Genomic DNA, 22089 nt, shown 5'->3' on the forward strand with positions numbered 1-22089 from the left:
CTTTTGATGCCCGAGCGGCGGCGGCTGGTGCTGCTGCTGCTGCTGCTACTGCGCGGCGCGTGCCCGGCGGGTTCTTCCCGGGGCCTCGACGGGACCAGGGTGGCACAGCCGTGACCTTCGCCTCGCCGGGGCTCGCCTCCGCTCCTGGCATCGCCCCCCCTCCCACCACCCGGCAGAGACTCTTGGAAGCTCTTTGGGGGGGCTGGGCTGGGGGTCTCCACCTCTGGATCGCCTCTGGGGACTCTGCTGAGCTGCCAAGCCCGACTCCCCCCTCCCCTCCCCGACACCATTGCCTGTCTGTGCCTGGCGGAGAGTCTTTGCCCAGGATGGGGGTCGGCAGGTGCCTGGTCCTGCCGTGGCGCTGCGTGGTGGTCCTGTGTCTCAGGCTGCTCTTCCTTGTGCCCGCAGGAGTGCCCGTGCGCAGCGGAGATGCCACCTTCCCCAAGGCGATGGATAACGTGACCGTCAGGCAAGGGGAGAGCGCCATCCTCAGGTAGGAGCAGATGCTTTTTTTTTTTTGCAAGGGGGGGGCTTCTTGAGTGTGCGACGATATTTGCCTCCTGGGGAGGTGCGTGTCGGTTCCAGGGGGATGACTTGTGTGTGTGTGTGGGGGGGGGGTGGCACACAACAGTTGCTTCAGGTTGGCCTCGGCTGCTTCTCTGGCAAAGATTGTGGTGTAGGGGTTTGGAAGAGATGCCCGGCTGGGTACCGGCTTCCGACTGGCTGGCTGCTCCCTTGATTGGGGGGCATCTCTAACTGCTGGGAGGAATGAGAGTGTTTGTGATGTGGAGGGAGGGAGGGGGGGCAAAATGTTGCTGTTGTGCTGTGGTGGGGGGGGAAGTGGCTGGGGCCACTTAGAACGCGGTGGGTATCTGCAGAGGAACGTTTGCGAACGAATTCTGCTGCTGCTGCTGCTGCTGTAACCAGCGGTGGAATGTGGGTTGCTGGCGAGGGGAGGGGGAAAGGCACAGAGAGAGAGAGAGCCTTTGGAGGTCTCCGGTGCCAGGCGGTTCCGTTGGCAGGTTTGTCTCGGTGCCAGGGTGTGGGGCCGCGAGGAGAAGCAGGTGCCAGACAGTTGGCGATGGAGTTTCTGTGTGTGCTGTGCAGAGATGCCGGCTTTGCTCCGAAAGCGCTTCAGGCAGAGAGGGCAGCCGTGTCTGGAGACCGGGTTGTGAGGAAGGAGCCGGGTGGCGTAGCCTGCCAGTTTCTGTGCCAGCCTGTGGTTCTCTCTGGTTTCCAGGACTCTGATGTCTCCCAGACGTCTGTGGTGTTTTCCTCCCCTCCTTCTCCCCCCCCCCCTTTCCCCCCTTGCTCAGTCTCTGCCAGAATCTGTTAATATCAAATCAATCTTTCACTCCTGGGGCACCTCTGATGAATTCTGATGAACTTTTTTTTTTTTAAATCTTGTGCCCTTTTTGCTCTGAGACATAATACAGGTGGCTTCTATACAGATGGGCCACTTCTGTGCCAGACAGTCCAGCCAACCTCTTTTCAGTCCCCAAACAAAATCAGAGACCTGGGCACCATGGCCCATGTGGGCAACGGAGGTGAGGTTCCAGATACCTGGAGCATAGCCGAGGAGCAGGTGGGGGTTTCCTTGGAGGATGATCTCTGGGCATCCCTTTATTGGAGATGTCTGAGATCATCGGGGTGGGTCCAGACACAGAGCCCCATCGTCTTCGCTGCCTGAAGCTGCACCAAAGGTTGTGTGATGTTAAATGTCAGCTACTCCGATTGGCCAGTGTACCAAACCACACCTGTGAATGCAGAAGTGGGCCAAATGTAGGGCAGTGGATGGCTCTTTCGGGGCTTTAAAAAACCCTCTGGGTGTATTCCTGGGTAGTTCTGCCGATTTGCTGCAGGCCACTAGACCTGTCTTAATTGGCCATCTCTTTCATTGTACATCCTGCCACCCTAGCAGTTCGAAAGCAAGAAATTGCAAGTAGATAAATAGGTACCACTTCGGTGGGAAGATAATGGTGTTCCATGCGCCTCAACATTTAGTCATGCCAGCCACGTGACCACGGAAACATCTTCGGACAGCGCTGGCTCTTCGGCTTGGAAACGGAGATGAGCACCTCCCCCTAGAGCTGGATTCGACTGGCTTTCGAGCAAGGGAAACCTTCATTGCACAAGCTAAACCTCCGGTTACTTTCTGTTTCCTTCCTGTGATACCCTGCGGCTTTTAGAGATGGACGAAATGCCCTTCAAGCCGTTTTTAATTTCTTAGGAGAGCATTGCCTTTGGGGCCTCGGGGTGGGAAGTCTGTACGGAAGTCTTGCTGCGTCGTCTCAGGGGCCCTTCTGCTCTTACCCCGGAGATGTGGCGACGGGTGTTCTGCTGGATCCTTGGAGAGATGAAGGCACGTGGTGAAGATCTTTGAACATTGCTTTATGAGTTCTGGGATGGAGTCCTGGTTTTGAAAACAGCCTCTCAGTCTTACGTTCATGTCAGTTCCAGTCTGATGGGTTTTGCCTTCCATTCCTTCCCCCAGCCATGATGTTAAGGCCCGGCTCATGCATGCAGGAGAATGAGTCGGTAGCATGGCTTATGCCACTGCAGTTAGGGGGTCTTGGTGGGATCCTATATTGGAATGCCCTGTGTTGTTGTTTGTAAAAAAAAAAAAACAACCCAAAAAAACCTCCCTGCAGATCAGCCCCATAGCTAGAGAATTTTTTGGGAGGGGGCCTTGGGGGGGCCCACCAGCTAATTAAATCAAAGCACAGTGCAAGTGGCAAGTTGTGGCACCTTGGGGGCCGCCCGGGAGGAAGGCCCCCCCAAAGAAACACAAGGGGGCTGGGCTACGGGCCAGCTGCAGATAGCAAAACAGCACAGAAAACCAAGGAGGCAAAACGTTTTCTCCTTGCTGTGCTAGGTTCCTTCAGGAACATTGAAAGCTGGGGTCTGCCCTCCCCCCCGTCAGTCAGAAGCCTCCGTTCTGCCACCTCCTTGTATTGCACGTGTGACTTCAATGGCAAAGCCTTCTGAAGGCGCTGCCCTATGACTGGGTAAGGCCAACAACTGCCCATTCATGTGCATTCTAGGGTTTCCAACCTCCAGGATGGGGCTGGAGTTCTTCCATTACGGCTGATCTCCAGATGACAGAGGTCAGGTTCCCTGGAGCAAATGGCAGCTGCAGACGGCAGATTCTGTGAGATCACATCTTCTGTAAGCTCCCTCCCCACATTCTGTCTTCACCGCGTAATGTCCCTGAATCTCCAGGAATTTCCCAGACCAGAGCTGGCAACCCTGGGTGACTCCCACCTTGTGGCACAGCCCTCTCCGAGGAGGTCAAGGAAGGTTCCTATGCTTTTGTCGTTTTGTAGAAAAGTACAAAAGAGTAATGTTTAAGAGGACATTTTTTTAAAAAAAGAATGGGAATAGATCTGTAATAGAATGGAACGGAGGGCACTTCCGTCAGGGAACAGCAGTGTAGCCCATTGCAATAACTACCGGCAATGCTTTCCTGCTTTTGAGGTCTTGCAGTCCATTTTCCGTTTTGTTTAGAGTATACCTTGCTTTAGTTAGTATTTTCCACAGTTCTGTAATTCTTAGTTTTATTGCATTGTTTGTTGGCTGTTTTATACTGTCTGATTCCTCTCTTGTATATCCTGTAATCTGACTTGGGGCTCGGTGCAAAAGGCGGAGTGTAAATAAAGCAAATAAATAAATAGGCCGTAGCTCTGTTTCCCCTGACCTGGAGAGCCCACACTAGTCTGATTTCATCAGGTCTTGGAAGCTAAGCAGGGTCGGACCTGGTCGGTATTTGGATGGGAGACCACCAAGGAATACCAGGATCATGACACGGAGGCAGGCAATCGCAAGCCACCTCTGAATGCCTCTTGCCTTGAAACCCCATGGGGTTGCCATAAATCAGCTGTGATCTGATGGCAAAAAAAAAGACAACAAGCTGTGTTTAGGACTACAGTCCCAGGCTGCTTTGATACTAGAATGTTGTGGTTTCAGGAAGGTTCGTTGCTCAGCCAATCCAGAACAGAGAGTGGCCTCAGCATCTTAACTTACCTGTATTAGTTATTTATCCATCTATACTCCACTTATCCCCCCCTCCAGTGGGGACCCCATGTCTTCCTTTGACCTCTGGCTTTCCAAAGTGCATATGAGCATCCAACTATGACTGGCTCCTATTTCCAAGTGCATACCTACTCTGCAGAATTCAGTGCCTTGGCTAAGCATTCCCTCTCTCCGTGGAACCCTGGGAATTGTATTTTTTTCCCCCTGCAAGGAGGTTGCTGAATGGAATTCTCAGCAGCCTCCCCAAACTACAATTCCCAGGATTCCAGGAGGAAACCTCAGTAGTTCAAGATTAATCCAGTCTGTGTTCCTGGGGTAGATAGGGTATTACAGGTTTCTCCCCGGAGAAGGGTTGTGGTCTGAGGAAGGCCAAAATGGATGTGAAGGCCCAGAGCATAAGAAAACCGCAGGCTGGGCTCTGCCTGGGAGAGGAACCGAGTGTCAGTGGCCTCGTGCTTTCTCAATGGGCTGTTTGTTGGCCCTCCCAGCTGCTTGCTAGTCATTTATCTCCCCATTTTGCTGGGACAGAGAGGCTCATTGGGGGCAGGCAGACAAATCACACACAGGCATTCATGGAGGAGCCGTCGCATCCTCTGCCCTTTCCAAAAAGTACAGTACTAAGTATTCCCTAGTTTTAGCTGCTTGAAGGAAGGTTATTAAACTGCAAATCTGGAACGGGGGTGGGGGGGGGGAAAGAGACTGTATACCGTATTCTAGGTAAGGAAGAAGACGGTCTCTAGGACTGAGGCTGGAACAATGCAGATTCTCAGTTCTGAAATAACCATTTTGTTCATTGATTTTGCACTTGTTCAGCAACCATTAACAAGCTTCCTACTTAGGCTGGAGACAGACAATAAGTTTTTTTTTCCTCCCAAGGACTGAAGGCAGTTGGAAGGAGAAATGATTGCCTATGTGCTCGTCACTCACTGTTGTCTCAGATTAGCATGGTTTTGATACTGTTTTCCAAGCCTGTTTGACCTGTGAGATAAAAGCAGCATGGATATACCCACTATGGATGATTCTGCATTGGCTTTTCCCTCCGTTGTTTTACCAAACCAACATTGGAACAGAAATTCTCCTCTGTATTGCATGCTGCTTTCACTTTCTTTGATCATCGGATTTTATGGTACCCTCCACACTCCATGCAACTTTCACTTTCTTTGATCATCAGGTTTTATGGTACCTTCTGCATAAATTTATGGCCACTCAGGGGTGACTTTGCAGTCAGTATGGCGTTGCCCCAAGATATTTGAATGTTGTTTTGAGCTGCACCTTTTCTTCCCATCTGAGAAAATGTAGAGCGAAAGCCAGATGCAGAATCGCCCTATGAGAGGTGAAACCGCTTCAAACTATTTCATCTTCCTCAAAAACTGGCTTCCGTGTTACTTGATTGCTTTGGATGTGCTCTGCATTTTGGTTGGATTTTAAGACTGGGGCCATGGTCTCTTCCAAGCGTCCAGGGCTGGTAGCTGTCACACACACACAAACACTCCATGCACAAAAAGACATACAGCCTGCATAGCAGGTGAGAAAGTTGTGTTGTTTTTCGTCAAAAGTCACTAGAAATGGAGACAAAAATAAATGCAGAGTTCTTAATGCAACCTCCTGAACCATTAAAGTTATCAATATGGAAGCAATATAACCTAGTTTTCCTGTACTTAAAAAAAGTCAAAAATAAATGGTTGTAGACATAACTTATGTAGAAATGGATCAGATCAAGGTAGGCACTGTGTTTCCTTGGAAGATCTTCTGCTTTGCATGCAAAAGGGTCCCATGTTCAATCCCCAACATCTTCCATTCAAAGGATCAAGCAATAAATGATGTGAAAGATGTCCACCTGAGACCATGGAGAGTGTCTGCCAGTCTGAGTAGACAATACAGACCTCCCTTTCTCACAATACAGACCTCCCATTCTCACAATACAAGAACTCGTGGGCACTCAATGAAATTGCTGAGAAGTCGGGTTAGAATGGATAAAAGGAAGTACTTCTTCACCCACAGAGTAATTCCACACAGTGGAATTCACTGCCACAGGAGGTGGTGGCGGCTACAAGCATGGACGGCTGCAAGAGGGAATTAGATAAGCATATGGAGCAGAAGTCCATCAGTGGCTATTAGCCACAAGGTATAGATAGGAACTCTAGGTCTGGGGCAAGTGATGCTCTGTATTCTTGGTGCTGGGGGGGGGGGCAACAGTGGAAGGGCCCCACTGCTGGGCCTCCTGATGGCACCTGGTATTTTTGGCCACTGTGTGACAGAGTGTTGGACTAGATGGGCCATTGGCCTGACCCAACACTGCCTTTCCTTATGTTCTTATGATGGACTGATGTTCCGATTCCATATTTTAAGAGCTTCCAGGGTGCATAAAGAAAGAAGTTCCCCTCTTCCCTTTTCCACCAGTGGAAATTCTGGTTGGGTCCAACCCACAGTGTGGGAGATCTAATTTGTGAGGTCTACAGATACAGATTAGCTGAGCCAAGAGTGTCAGTGGTCTACCACGGCCCTTGGCAATGTCCGAAAATGAGCAGCTGTAAAAACTAATCTCAGATTAAAAGGGGGAAAGTAACATCGATTAGATAAAATGCTCTGTTGTGGTTCCCTTTTTATGTAGCCGAAACCACTGGGAGAATCCAGTACTTGAAATAATTTCCTCCTATTTACGAGTGTATCTAAATTAAATATCCAGTCTCAGAGCTCACTACCAGCCTATGAAAGAACCTGAAAACCTGCCAGAAATAGAATAAACCAGAAGAAATCTATGATAGATTTGGTATTGTTCAACATTCGACTTTAGCATGGTTTTGATAAATGACTTAACAGGATCTCCTTTCTGTTTTCTCAAGTAGTCAAGTGCGGTAACCCTAATAGAGGGAAGCCCAAAATCTACAGGAGAGCTGGAGATCCAGGAGGGAAAGCTAGGATATTTGGGGGGTGGGGGGCAGAATGTGTAGTTCTCAGGTTTATAATCTGCACAAGTCCCATTGTTTTGTTTCATACATAATTCAAGGTACTGCCTTTGAAAAAAAAGTCTTAAACCAGGATCTTAACAAAACAAACTCCTGCGTTATTGTCACAGAATGATAGTACGGCCCTGCAGTTCTAGACACTTTGGATTTTGTTATCTCCAAGTGGCTTTCCATGAAAGTGTCTACCCCAAAGATATCTATAATCCCTACTTTTGTCAACTTTAGACCCTTAGGGGGTCACTGGCCATCTTCCCCAAAAAAACTATCACCCCAGTTTTTGTACTGTTTCACACTTTGCAGTATTTGCTCAGTTCAGATATCTTCTTAAGTAAGAGATATCAAAATTATATCATTGTACAGAAGGATAGATATCTTAAGGGAACGGGTCGAAAGCAGGGGAAAGAAGTTCTGTACCAGATAATGTCAGAATTGTATCTTTAAGGTACGGATTAAAAAGCATTGTTGACTCAAAGGCATCCTTATTTCACTGCCCAGTTAATTGGGATTGTATCTGATGGAGATCGGGAGAGTCCTACGTTTATTATGGCACTTGTAGGGTTGCCAACCTCCAGGTAGTGGCTGGAGATCTCTGTCCAGGCAACAGAGGTCAGTTTTCCTGGAGAAAATGGCTGCTTTGGAAGGTGGACTCTATGGCATTTAACCCCATTGAAGCCCCTTCCCTCCCCAAACCCTGCCCTCCTCAGCCCCCCCCCCCAAATCTCCAGGTATTTCAAATCCTGGAGATGGCAACCCTATTGCTATGAAGCAGTTTACACCGGGGATGAGATCCTTCTCAATGTGACTTCCTGCTAACGCATCCAAAAGCTAGCTTTTGACAGCTAAGTCAGAGGCTGCAGCGAGATCCATGAAAGCCACCTACAAATGTTTAGAAGGCGGTAGGGTGTGATAATGGCAGGTCATGCAGTGATCCATTATACATTGTCCTTTTCTAAAGCTAGCCGTGCTGAGGGCGGATGACATCGCTGAAATCGTCCCACTCTTCCAGCTTGTTCAGAAAAAACATTCGCCATATCACTTAGTGACGATATCCAAAAGGCTGTTGGGCAATAGTTACATGGGGCATGTTCACCACACTTTTTAATTATTGAAAAACAACAACAGCAACAACACTTAGTTGCCATCCAGTTGGAAACACCCCTGTGGTGTCCCTCTGGGTAAACAGTTTTCCTAGTATCAGAGCTCACCAGATTCCCCCACTCCTCCACATGCAGCTGCTGGTGTGACCTTGGGTCAGTCACAAGTTCTCTCAGCGGCTCTCTCAAGAGCAGTTCTCAAAAGGGCTCTCTCAGTACCACCTGCCTCACAGGGTGTCGGCTGTGAGGAGGGGAGGGGAAGGGGATGGTAAACCACTCTGAGACTCCAAGTGAAGGGCAGCGTATAAATTCAATCTCTCCTTCTCCTCCTCCTCGGGGAGCATCAAACCCCCTCCCTGGGGGCCCATTTTGAAGTGTAGTAGTGACGTCTGTTATAACCCCTCACTTGGAAGGCCCAGGCCAACCTGATCTGGTCCAACCTTGGAAGTTAAGCAGGGTTAGCCCTGATTAGTACTTGGATGAGAGACCACCCAGGGTTGTTGGGCAGAGACAGGCCATGGCAAATCACCTCTGTTCATCTCTTGCCTAGCTGAAAGCCCTCTGGTGTCCCCATAAGTCAGCTGTGACTTGACGTGCGCTTTCCAGCACCAAACTCTGCTATGACTTCTGGCTTACAATTTCTTTGGCTCTCTGAAAGTGCTGGCTCTGAGAGGGTGCATTCAGACGCACCGTTTCAGCCGGCATAAACTGTACCAGTTGGAACCGGTGCAGTTTATGCCGGCTGAAACGCGATCACACTCACCTCCTGTCTGCGGATCCCATCGCTGTATGCCCGTCCACATACAGCGGGCATTGGCGGGTTTTTTTGGGTTTTTTAAACTCAGTTTGAGCATGCACATAGGCAGCCATCCATAGAATGGCGATCTTCACGCATGCGCAAAAAACCCTGTCCTACATTTAAACTTTAAAGGTAAGGACTTACCTTTAAAGTTTAAAGAGCAAAGTAGCCTCCCTGAGGTCCCGGACGCCTCCGAAATGCTAAACTAAGGCCCTTTTCTTTTCTTTTTTAAAACAAATGCCAGGGCGAAGCTTCGCCCAAGCGCATATCGCCAACCTTTAAAAAATGGGGTGTGAAAATTGGAAGCCTCAGGCTTCCGAACGGAAGTGACTCTGCAACGTTGGAGAGCGATCAGACGGGGGGTTAAGCGATTATAACCGTTGTACTCAGGATACCACCACTTGGGGACCTAGTGGCAGAGTACAACGGTTTAAAGGGCTTTGCAACGGTTAGGGATGGAACGCAGATGTTCTACGTGTGAACGCCGGTAAGTACACCGATTGCAACCGGCACCTATACCGTTGCAAACGCCGCATCTGAACGCACCCAGAGTGTCAGATGTGGCTCTCTGCAATTGTGGGTGGGGTGAGGAGGAGCAAGACAGAGACGGAGGAACAAATGTCAGGACTCCTGGCCAAGAAGCTTTAATAGTGTTCCAGGAATATCACCTGGTCTTCTTTGGCCTTTCGGTGCAACAAGGTACCTTCCCGCTGCTGTGGCTGGTCTCTAAGCTTTCCCCCACATTTTAGCCCAATAGCAGTGGTGATACAGGGCTGGATCCCTGCAGAGATATGGAAGCCGGCAACTTGTTTTAAAACAGTGTCTGTGAACAGCCCCTGGATTTCTGCAGACTTTGACAAGTGATATAGCGTTAGAAGCTACCCTGCTGGTTTCTGTGGCTCGCGGTCTTTTCCTTCTGCTCAGCCTGAAGTCCCTCAGGTCACTAGTTCAAGACCATCTGTGAGCTTCAGTCCTGGACTCTGTGTATATATATCACTGGGAAGAACCACATCTCCACTTGCTTTATGTATAGAAGGTCCAGGTTCAAATTCTGGTATCTCGAATTGAAGACCTCTTGCTGAGCCTGTGGAGGGATGTGGCCAGTCAGAGTTGGTGTCCTGGAGCAAAAGGATCCGTGTTGTGATTTAAAGATGTCTGTTTCAGACCTCTCTTACAAGGATGGATGGAGCCTGGTCAGGGATAAAATTCTGAACTGAGAGGTGCCAATGAGAACGCCTGCTTGGGGCAGATCAGGGCTATTTTTGAGCAGGAACACACAGGAACGGAGTTCCGGCTGGCTCTTGAGTTGGCCACGCCCAGCAGGAACTCATTAGCATAATAGGCCACACCCAACAGCAGGAACTCATTAGGATTGGCTACATTAGGGGTGTGTGGCCTAACATGCAAAGGAGTTCCTGCTACAAAAAAAAGCCCTGGGTTTTGACAACACACAAGGTAAACAGAATAAGAAGCAAAAGGTGGGTGTGGCTGGATGACCACACTTCTGGTAACATGGGGATGTGGCCTAATGTGCTAATGAGCAGTGCTGTCAGGGTGTGGCCTAATATGCTAATGGGGTTTGCTGTTGGGTGTGGCCTATTATGCTAATGAGTTCCTGCAGGGCTTTTTCTACAAAAAGAGCCCTGGTAGATTATTGTGCTCTAGAATAATGTCTGGACTCAGGCTGCAATGACTCTGTTACTAAAACTCAATGTTACCTTTCTTTTTGTGACATCCCTGGTTCTGAGACCAGGGATGCCAACCTCATGGTGGAACCTGGAGATCCCCTGAAATTATGACTGATCTCCATACAGAGCAAACAGTGTGAGACCTGGGGTGTGGGGGCATCAAGGACTTGGAGCAGCAGGCGATAGAACAATGGCTCTTCCAGGGGAAATACCGGAAGTGATGTCATGCCTCTCTAGGAATCGCCAGAAGCTCAGTGGTATTACTGTAGAGTTTCTACTGATGCCTAGAGAGGGCTGACAGCCATTTTTTCCCATTTTTTTCCTCCTCCACCCCCACCAAGGGACTAGCAACCCTATCTCCAAACTACATGAGATCAGTTTTCCTGCAGAAAATGGGAGCGTACGAAAGTGGACTCTATGGTGTTATACCCGGCCGAGGTCCCCCCCTTTCCCAAAACCACCCCTTCCCCAGGCTCCATCCCCAAGTCTCCACCAATGTTCCCTCTAAGCTGTGGAGTCTTGTGAGCAAAAATTCTACTTTGTGAGCTACCGGTGTTAAAGTTGTGAGCAGGTGATTTGGCTGCTGCATAAATTAGTTTGCTCTGGAGTCCTCCTTCCTGAGCTGAGACAGAAATGTGTGAGCCGGAGGCTAAAAAACTGTGAGCTAGGTCACACTAACTCAGCTTAGAGGGAACACTAGTCTCCAGGAATTTCATAGTCCCAGAATTGGCGGCTCTACAGGCATGCAGTACATATGCCAGGGCTAAACCCTTGACACAAGTAAAACAGTCAAGTTCTTTAATGTGCACAGGCAAGGCGGGATATAAATCTAAAATAATAAATAAATAAATAATGTTGTCTTTTAACTCTTTATGGGCTCACAAGGAGAGAAAAATAAACACCCAGATTTGTTATTAAAACCCGCCCTTGGCTGGAGCTTCAAGGGGGTGGAGCTTTTGAAAACTGCCTCTGGTGCCGTGTCTAGTAAGAAGAGTTTGTTTTATACCCAGAACAGTCTCAGAACAGCTTATAACTGCCTTCCCTTCCTCTCCCCAGAACAGAGAGAGGTAGATGGGGCTGAGAGAGTTCTGAGAGAACTGTGTCTGGCTTCATGTGGAGGAGTCTCAGAGCAGCTTACAAACTCCTTTCCCTTCCCCTCCCCACAACAGACACCCTGTGAGGTAGGTGGGGCTGAGAGAGCTCTTTCAAGGACAGCTCTTTCAAGAACTTCTCTGAGAGAACTGTGGCTTTCCCAAGGTCATTCCGCAGGTGCAAGTGGAGAAGTGGGGAATCAAAGCCAGTTCTCCCAGATTAGAGTCTGCCGCTCTTAACCACTACACCAAACTGGCTCTTGTAAGATGTATGGAGCTGCATACATCAGCACAGGTCAGAGTGCAAAGGTTATATGTCCTTGAGTTTGAACTTTATATCTTAGAGTCTTGGCAGCTGTACCAAACAACAACTGTTTTAGCTACTGTGGCTACCCGAAGGTCCCTACTAATATTAATTAGGCTTGTTTGCATCTTTAGAGTACAAATGAGCCAGGGAAACCCTCACTTCCTTATTTCAATTTCTGAATGATGATCCTTATCCTGGGCTTCCCACAGGGCTCGCTGTCTACCCAGGAACAAGTGTATCCCTTCCCCCCAGTTAGATGGTCTGGTCTCTCAGAAAAGCAGGTTTAAAATGCTCTAAATAAACAATTTGCGTGTGTGGGAAGTGTTATTTCCCCTCCTCCTCCTCCAAAGTAAGGCATCTTGAAATTGGATTATGAAATAGCTGAGTTGTGCTTCTGCTTCCAGGCACAATGGCTGGTGAAACTAACAAGGTGTCTCGCCAAAAAGGTGCAATGAATCAAACTCATTGGACAAAACTTCTGCCCTGTCTGGTTGTGACAAACTTTGTGCCTTCTTTAATGAGATACAAGCATTTCTGCAAGAGAATGCAGAAGCGAAACACCGGCACACAATAGAGCCGGGCGCAGGAAGCGGGAGGGACTGTAATGCTTTCCGGCACGGCTGTCGGTAGACAGTCATGGGGGGAACCACCAGTCGGGAACCACTGGTCGGAACATACCTTCCCATTTCTCCAGTGGCCATAGAGCCATGCTAGCTGTGCACCTATATGCAGGGGTCATTTCGTCGAAAAAGAGGTGCAGGAGCTCATTAGCATAACTAATTAGCATAACTCATTTGCATATGCCACACCCCCTTTCATCACCGGACGTGTGTCAGAAGGCAACACCCACCGCTCAGGCTCCACTGGACTGTTTTGGATTAGTAGCTATGGGGGGGGGGGAGAATGTACAGATCTGTCCTCCTAGAGGAGGGAGAGCTTTTACCTGAATAAACCTTGGTCTTAAAGGCGCCACTGGACTGTTTTGGATTGCTATCTATGGGGGGGGGCACTGCAATTTACCTGGCTGCTTCTTGCTCTGACTGAGGGCTGCTGAGAGCAGGGGATGGGGCTTGTTGCATGTGCCTGCCCCCTGAGCTCTTTACTGCCGGAGCTCCGCTCCTGTGCGCTCCTGCAGGAAATGACCCCTGCCTATATGGAGAGCAGGCTAGATTAGGATTGCTAACCTCCAGGTGGGACCAGAGATCTCCTGGAATTACAACTGATGCCTAGACAACAGAGATCAGTTTACCTGGAGAAAATGGCCACTTGGGAAGGTGAATTCTATGGCATTGCATCCCACTGAAGTCCCTCCCCGGCTCAAACCCCGCCACCACTGGCTCCACCCACCCCAAATCTCCAGGTATCTTCCAACCCAGAGCTAGCAACCCTAGTTCTATGACACTATATCCTCGAATATTCCTCCCCTTCCTGCCCTCCTCAGGCTTCACCCCCAGATTTCCAGTAATTTCTCAGCTTGGAGTTGGCAACCCCGGGCCAGGTTGCTGAAAGGACAAGGAGGTCAGTCTGGGATCTGAGAACGCCTCTGTGTCTTGAAGGGTTTTTTGGTTTTGGTTTTGTTTTGTTTTTTTGAAACAGTGGCTGCAATATGGAATGTGACAAATTGCCCCCCCTTTTTTAAAAAGTGGCAAATTATTGTTCCTGTATCATTTGAATCAAACAACAAACACGTGTTAGCCTCTGACTGTGAGTGGATAGAATCATAAGGATGGAAATCGCTAAGACGCAGTTTAATCGCAGGAAAAACACGGTATGCGGACTTGTCTCCTCCTTGGGGGCATGGCTCCCTCTCTTGGAAAGTGGTGGAAATATTTCTTAAAAGGGTAGCAATCTGGATGTGGGTACCTGGCACTGAAAACACCAAAACTCAATACCCATTCCCTGAAAGTGGTTCTAAAAGGACGGAAGAGAAAGGAAGCACTTGGCATCTTGTTTTGCATGCTGTTTTGTTAGTTCTCCACATGAGCACATGAAGCTGCCTTCTATTGGATCAGGCCATTGGTCCATCAAGGTCAGTATGGTCTACTCAGACTGGCAGTGGCTCTCCAGAGTCTCAGGCAGAGAGGTCTCTCACATCACTTACTACCTGATTTATCTGGAGAAGTGAGCAGTGACTCACGAAAGCTCCTACCCTGTCACAAATGTTGTTAGTCTTTAAGGTGCTACTGGACCCTTGCTCTTTTTCTGCTGCTACAGACAGACTTCACACAGCTACCCAGCTTGAGAGCCAGTTTGGTGTAGTGGTTAAGTGCGCGGACTCTAATCTGGGAGAACCGAGTTTGATTCCCCACTCCTCCACTTGCACCTGGCTGGGTGACCTTGGGCAAGCCGTAGTTCTGATAAGAGCTGTTCTTGAAAAAGAGCAGTTTATGTCAAGAGCTCTCTCAGCCCCAGCTACCTCACAGGGTGTCTGTTGTGGGGAGGGGAAGGGAAAGGAGTTTGTAAGCCACTCTGAGACACCGTTGGGTAGTGAAGGGCGGGGTATAAATCCAATCTCTTCTTCTTCTTCTACCTTCTACCTTTAACTGGAGATGCTGGGAATAGAACCTGGGACCTCCTGCATACCAAGCAGATGTTCTGCCACTGAGGCATAGCCTCTCCCTACCTAAGCATAAATGAACATGTTGCCCTTGTTGACATACTTCTCTGTACAGTGCTAGTCAGAATACTTCCTTAGGTTGGAATTGGAGTGTTGGGTCAAAGTTTGGCAGCCCGCTGCCCTGAGGCCTTTCTCAGCCATCAGGAAACCACGAATTGATTTCTTAGCATTCTCCTTGCCCTGCTTCTGATCGGGTGTCGTAATGGAGAGGGTAGCCTTGGTATGTGTGCGTTGGGGGACAATCCTGCTCTAAGGCAGGAATAATGGCCATTTAAAGCTTTGAAAAAAGCAAAACAGGGCAGATTTGCACTCCAGTGCTGGAGAGGGCGAGAGAATGCCTTTTAAGAACAAAAGGAAACGTAAGAAGGTAAGGCAGACGTTTTTATTTTTTTATTTTTAAAAAGGATTGGAACTGAAGTATTAATGGAATAGCTCAGGAGGTCACTTTCCTAGGGGAATAGGATTGGAGTCTATTGCAACGTTTATTGCATGCCTTCTGCTGCATTGGCTTCTACCTTGCAACCCACTTTCTGCCACTGCGCACCTCCGTGTTTTTGTTTGCATTGTTCCCTATTTTTGTAATACTAGTCCAGTGGCATTGTTTATTGGGTGTTTCATGATGCCCGACATAATTGTTTTCTATGTTTTGTAAGCCACCTTGAGCTATGGTGAGAAAGGGGGGCACCAAATGAAGTGAATGCAGTGATGAAACGGGGGGGCTTCATGAAATAGCCAAGTAGACATCTGTAGCCAAGCGGCACAGTCACCTGGGGGGGGGATGCTATTTGTGGTGTTGTTGCTTTTTAAAGGACTTGATTAGTCCTCCCGCACTGGCATCCGGTAAGAGGGGAGCCCTCAGCTTCCAGCTTATTTATTAAAAATAAGTTTTAAGGCTTCTTTACAAAGTCATAAAAGTGATGCTGGCATAACACCTCCTGCATTATAATTTTGTAACAATCATGCCCTCCTTCCTGACACTGTTCCACTAGGGTTGCCAGCCTCCAGGTGGTGGCTGGAGATCTCCTGGGATTACAACTGATCTCCAGGCAATCGCGATCAGTTCATTTGGAGAAAAGGGCCCCTTTGGAAGGTGGACTCTATGGCATTAGACCCTATTGAAGTCCCTCTCCTCTCCAAGCCCTGCCCTCCGTTGGCTCCGCCCCCCAAATCTCCAGGTATTTCCCAACCCGGAGCTGGCAACCCCATGTTCTGGACAGTCTGAAGCAATGGAGGAAGTGCGGGAATTTCCCATGTTAAATTATTCCAATCGGAGTAGTGGGGAATTGTGATGGATGCACAACCTTGAGGGAGGTGACTGACCGTGCTGCCTAGAAACCACACAATGAATCCCGGGTGGCCCCTCATTTGGGGTTCTTGCAAAGGCCAGCAACTTCCTTTTGGCAAGTCCCAAAGTTCAAAGGCAGTCCTCAGCTTTACCTTTTCCGCCTTGATACATGCCGGGTTGCTGCAATCTCAGATTTTCACCAGCAGAGGGCCGACTCTGATATATCTATATCTATATATTTGAGTGGACTGTCCTTTTCTTACCCTTAAACTCTGACGTTCATGTAGCTAGACTGCAAAATACACAAGAAGAAAAATGCTCCCCCCGCCCCACCCCGCAGTCTTCCTGTAAGAAGCTTTTAGACCCTCTAGCAGAATTGCTACATGACCTTGCTACTTTCTGGTTATTGTTAAGTACTTCTGGAGTAGATCGGTGTCTGCTCCTCTCTCCTAAACCGTCTCTCTCTATCTTGCTCAATCAATTATTCTCCCACTCTCTTCTCTGGCTCCTGTTTTCCCACATCGGGGTATCTTTCTTCCTTTATCAACAGAGAACGCCTTTTAATTCTCCTTTTTCCACCCAGCCTTTCTGTTTTATTCTCTGCCTCTCTGCTGCTATCGCTGCCCGCTCAGCCACTGCGTCTTTGCCCAGCTCTCTTAATGCCTTTCTACGATAAATCCTTGCCAAACTCTGGTGCTCTCTTCCTTGCCAAATCGCTTGGCCAAATGGTTTACCCAGAATGGTTGCCAACGACGGGTTTCAAAAATGCCCGGTCCTCAGATGGGGCTAGGAAGCAGAACTCAGACTGGTGAAACCGGAGCAAGAACTTGAAGAAATCCTGGAATTTGGGGGCAGAGCCGGATCAGTGTTCCCTCTAAGCTGAGTTAGTGTGAGCTGGCTCAGTTTTTTAGCCTCCGGCTCACAGCTTTTTTGTCTCAGCTCAGGAAGGATGGCTCCAGAGCAAACTAATTTATGCGGTAGCCAAATCGTTCGCTCGCAACTTTAATGCCAGCAGCTCAGAAATTTTTGCTCACAAGCAGAGGTCATTTCGGGGGGGGGGATCGCGGGGCACATGACTTCCCCCAGGTGAGGTACGGGGGCGGGGCACATGACGAAGCCCCGCCCCCTACTTCCGCCACCCTGCTTCCGGCCCTCATTCAGCCAGGAGGAGGCAGGAGAAGAGGGAGGGTAAGTTGCTTCCTCCCCACCTCTCTCCACCCCTGCCTGCCTGGGGCCAGGGAGGGCCTTGGCGGGGCTTCCTTGCACTCCCGCCGGCCTTGCAGGTCCACCGCCGGGCCCCTGATGTCAGGGGGTGTGGCATATGCTAATGAGTTATGCTAATGAGTTCCCCTAGCTCTTTTTCTACGAAATGACCCCTGCTCACAAGACTCCACAGCTTAGAGGGAGCACTGAGCAGGATTTAAGGTCTGTGAAGGAGAGAAGCCAGGATAGAGTCTTTTGGGCTCAGGAGAGTGTCCAGGGTTGCCTGGGAGGGGTAAGGAAAGGGACATTCAAGAATCTGGGGGTTGCTCAGAAGGCAAACCCGCCTCTTTGATGCTGTGCAGTTTTGTTGGTTGAGCCAGCAAAATGCTGATGGGAGGGCAAGGCAAGTTTTACCGCTTAGAGCACTGATGGGAAATGAAGGGACGGCATCAGACCCCGACCCCCCCCCCCTTAGTGGCTGTGCTTAGAGAAGCCACCTTTTGCTGACTCGTCCTCTCCCAAGGTGCCGTTTTCCTTTCTTCTCAGCTGGCTGATTTGTCTCCTTCATCTGCAGGAGTTGTAATTACACTGCAGAGTAATCAGGAGGGATGTGAAGTGCAGGAGCCAGCACTGGGCTGTTCTGTTTCTTCCCTGGAGCCGAGCAGCCTGGTGCAGCCTCAGCAGTGTGATTCATTGACCTGATGGGGATGACCCTTGAGCGTGGGCAGTCCCAGGCATCCCGCCCACTGCAAGCATGTGACAAAAACCGTCTTCACGGCCATTCAGGGTTGGGAAATGCCTGGAGATTTGGGGGGGGGGTGGAGCCTGGGGAGGGAGGGGTTTGGTGAGGTGAGCAACCTCAGTGGGGTCTGTTGTGGGGAGCGGTGTTTCCTCTAAGCTGAGTGAGTGGGAAATGGCCCACAGTTTTTTAGCCTCTGGCTCACATATTTTTGTCTTAGCTCAGGAAGGAGGGCTCCAGAGCAAACTAATTTATGCAGCAGCCAAATTGCTTGCTCACAACTTTAATGCCAGTAGCTCACAATGCACTCACCCAATGCAGTAGAGGGCGGAACATCATGTGGAAGTCACTTCCTGTTTTAAAACAGGGAGCGCCATCATGATGCTCTAGAGCAGGGTTCCTCAACATGGTGCCCGTGGGCGCCATGCCGCCCGCCTACACCTTTCCTGGTGGCAGCCCAGTGTTTTTAGAAAGAAGTGGGGCCAAATGGGACGCCCGCCCAGTCAGCCATTGGAGATCTGATTGGCTTATACAGATTTAAATGACCACATTTTTAAAAATTCTCTCATTCTTTCCTCATGTATTTTTTTTAATTAGCCATTTTGTCCTGGGCACTTGGGTTTCCTCCATGTGTGTGTGTGTGGCTGGGGTCACCTCCCTTGATGGCCATTTTGTGGTTGCAGCTGCCAACCTGTGCCAGAATTCCAAAGGTGCCCATGAGTCCAAAAAGTTTAGGGACTCCTGCTCTAGGATTTATTTTTTTTAAAAAAAAACCTCTATGGTTTTGTTTTTGGAACAACTCTGGGAGGTTCTTGAGTTTCCCAGGTCTTGTTGGCATCCTTTTCATTCTTCTGGATTGGCGGGGTGGGGAGAAGAAGGAATGCTCACATGCTGTGCTCAAAGAAGTTGCCGGGATCCAAGCTGAGCCAAGAAGGGTGCACAAAACTTGAGAAGCCAGAGAGCATGACACTGCTGTGAAAGCAAAAAGAGAAATCAGAATGAGGGTGCACCGTGAGGCCACGCATGACGCTGCCAACAGACGAGTCGTTTATTATCAGCGGTGTACATAAAGGCATATAAAACAACAGCTGCTAGGAGTGTCAAAGATTTATGGCTTTATTTAAGAAATAAATAGATCACTCTGAAGAGCCCAGAAGCAGGATTCTGTGAATGAACGTGAACGCCTGAGACCCAGGGAAAACTTCAGGCCTGTTATTGGTTGCAGCAGTGGTTGGTCCGGTGACACTAGACGAGTCTGTTTGCCCCGTTGTATGACTTGAGTCCCAGAACGCTCCAGTTTGCCAATGAGTGGATATGTAACCAAAAGCAATTAGATCAAAATGGGTAGCTGCCGCATTAGTCTGTCAGTAGCAGTAGAGAAGATCAAGAGTCCAGTCGCACTTTAAAGACTAACAAAATTTGTGGCAGGGGATGTGCTTTCATGAGTCACTGCTCACTTCTTTGGATTCTTTCAAATACATTTAGGATTTTATTAAGGATGAAAAACATATTTGAGATGTCATTGCTTCTCTTCTGGTGTTGTTTTTTTAGTTATTGCATTAATTGTAACTATTAGCAGGGCTATTTTGGGGCAGGAATGTACAGGAACGAAGTTCCAGCTGGTTCAGAGTTGGCCACGGCCACTACAGCCAAAACCTCCGCCAGAGGGAAGGCCTGGAGAGGGACCCCCCAGAGACTCCGAGGCAGGTGGGCCAGGGAAGGATCGGGGTGGCCAGGGGGGGTGCTCGGGCAAGCCAAGGGAAGGCAGTTTAAACTGCCTTCCCTTCCCTTCAAGGGGAGGGGGCTTGCCCAAGATCCCCGCAGCCACGGAACGCCCAGGCAAGCCAAGGTAAGGAATGGGGGTGTGACCTAATATGCTAATAAGCTGTGCTGTCAGGGGTGTGGCATAATATGCTAATGAGTTTCTGCTGTTGGGTGTGCTAATGAGTTCCTGCTGGGCTTTTTCTACCAAAAAAAAAGCCCTGCCTATTAGTGATGATGTAACTCTTCCCCTCTGCCAAAGCACTACGTGGGTCAATGCAAGTCAATCAGTATCACTTAGAACATAGGAACATAAGAGAAGCCAGTGTTGGATCAGTCCAATGTCCCATCCAGTCCAACACTCTGTCACACAGTGGTCAAAAATACCAGGTGCCATCAGGAGGTCCAGCAGTAGGGCCAGAACTTTAGAAGCCTTCCCACTGTTCCCCCCTCAGCACCAAGAATACAGAGCGTCCCTTGACCCAGACCAAGAGTTCCCATCTATACCTTGTGGCTAATAGCCACTGATGGACCTCTGCTCCATATGTTTATCCAATTCCCTCTTGAAGCCGTCCATGCTTGTAGCCACCACCACCTACTGTGGCAGCAAATTCCATATGTTAATCACTCTTTGGGTAAAGAAGGACTTCCTTTTATCCATTCTAACTTGGCTGCTCAGCCATTCCATTGAGTGCCCTGGAGTGCTCATTGGGTGCTCTTGAAATGCCTTAGACCAGGAGTAGTCCTCAGTGTGGTGTCCACAAGTGCCAAGGTGCCCACTGACACCTTTTCTGGCACCCACCAAGTGTTTTTAGGAAGGGGGTGTGGCCAGGTAGGGCTTTTGCCCAGCAAGGCTTCAGATTGACTATTGGAGATCTGATTGGCTGTAGAGATCTTTTAAAATGTTGCTTTGGCAGTTGACACCACAGCACAAGAATCTACACTCTGTTACTGAAGCTAAGCAATGGCAATCATGTTGTGGCTGGCTCCACCTCTTCTGGCAGCCATTTTAATAGAATCAGAGTTGGAAGGGACCTCTAGGTTCATCTAGTCCAACCCCCCTGCACAACTCGGCACCATCCTTTATATGACAGCCATTCATGTACTTGAAGATAGTTATCATATCACTGCTCCAGACTAAACATACCCAGCTCCTTCAACCTTTTCTCGTAGCACACCTCGAAGCTAAGCTAGGAGAACTGATCCTATGGTTCAGATATTTTCAAATTAGAAATATGGTAAATATGACTGTCTTTGAAAACAAAACTATTAGACCAGTCACTGAATTTGAAATTTTGCTGGAAAATATTAAATCCTCCAGAGCAGGTTTGGTGTCGGAACTTTATAAAATATTGCTAGACAGTGCACACACAAAACCAGCACACAGTTTAAACTTATGGCAAGTTGATTGTCAACAGAGCATTCGACAAGAGGACTGGGAAAAAATCTGGAACACTCCCTGTTTCTCCTCTAAAATCTTCCACGTCAGATTTCAAGCAATAAAAATGGCTACTCGCTGGTACTGTTCCCCCAAAACAATTATATAATATGAAAGTAACCAATAACATTAGCTGTTGGAAGAATTGTGGACAAGATAGTGACTTCTTGCACTCTTGGTGGTCATGTCCTAATGTCAATAAATTCTGGGAACTCATAGGCCCAGCAGGAACTTATTAGCATAATAGGCCACACCCAACTGCAGAAACTCATTAGCATATTAGGCCACACCCATGACAGCACAGCTCATTAGCACATTAGGATGCACCCCCATGTTACCAGAAGTGTGGTTATCCAGCCACACCCACCTTTTGCTTGTTATTCTGTTTACCTTGTTTGTTGTCAAAACCCAGGGCCTTTTTTGTAGCAGGAACTCCTTTGCATGTTAGGCCACACACCCCTAATGTAGCCAATCCTAATGAGATCCTGCTGTTGGGTGTGGCCTATTATGCTAATGAGTTCCTGCTGGGCGTGGCCAACTTGGGAGCCAGCCGGAACTCCGTTCCTGTGCGTTCCTGCCCCAAAATAGCCCTGATCCTGACACTGTCTTCTACCGTATTTGCTACCCCTCCCAATTTAGTATCATCTGCAAATTTAATAAGCATTCCCTCTATCCCTTCATCCAAATCATTGATAAAGATGTTGAACAAAACAGGTCCCAGGACAGATCCTTGAGGCACTCTACTTGTGGCAGCCATTTTGTTCCTGCACCTTTTGTGTCAGAATTCCAAACGTGCCTGCAGGCTCAAAAAGGTTGAGGACCCCGACACTTGAACGTTGTGTATGAGAATGCCCAAAGTTTCTTCTGGATTTAATTGCTGGTAAAAAGTTAGGTGTCATCTCTAAACAATGGTAGGTTTAGTTTTGTTGCTGGACTATCTGTTCTGACCCAGTGAGCATTTTTGTCTTCTCCGTTTTTACCCTAATGCTCCATTCACTAATAATGTCATGTCATGTGTGTAAACCATAAACACTCTTCTTTCTCCCAGAATTCTTGTTGGTCTAGCTTT

The 22089-nt window shown here is 48.7% G+C and overlaps 1 protein-coding gene across 1 annotated transcript in view; it reads left to right on the plus strand.

The window, feature by feature from the left end:
- Nucleotides 1-326: 326 nt before the first annotated feature.
- LOC107112316 (opioid-binding protein/cell adhesion molecule-like) overlaps nucleotides 327-22089 on the plus strand; it is a 443050-nt gene continuing 421287 nt past the window's right edge. Inside the window, exon 1 of the mRNA XM_015413443.1 lies at nucleotides 327-493. Coding sequence (XP_015268929.1) covers nucleotides 327-493 — 167 coding nt within the window. The remainder of the gene's footprint in view (nucleotides 494-22089) is intronic.

This window comes from Gekko japonicus, unplaced genomic scaffold (genome assembly GCF_001447785.1).
Source record: "Gekko japonicus isolate JY-2015 unplaced genomic scaffold, Gekko_japonicus_V1.1 scaffold146, whole genome shotgun sequence".
Lineage (NCBI taxonomy): Eukaryota > Metazoa > Chordata > Lepidosauria > Squamata > Gekkonidae > Gekko > Gekko japonicus.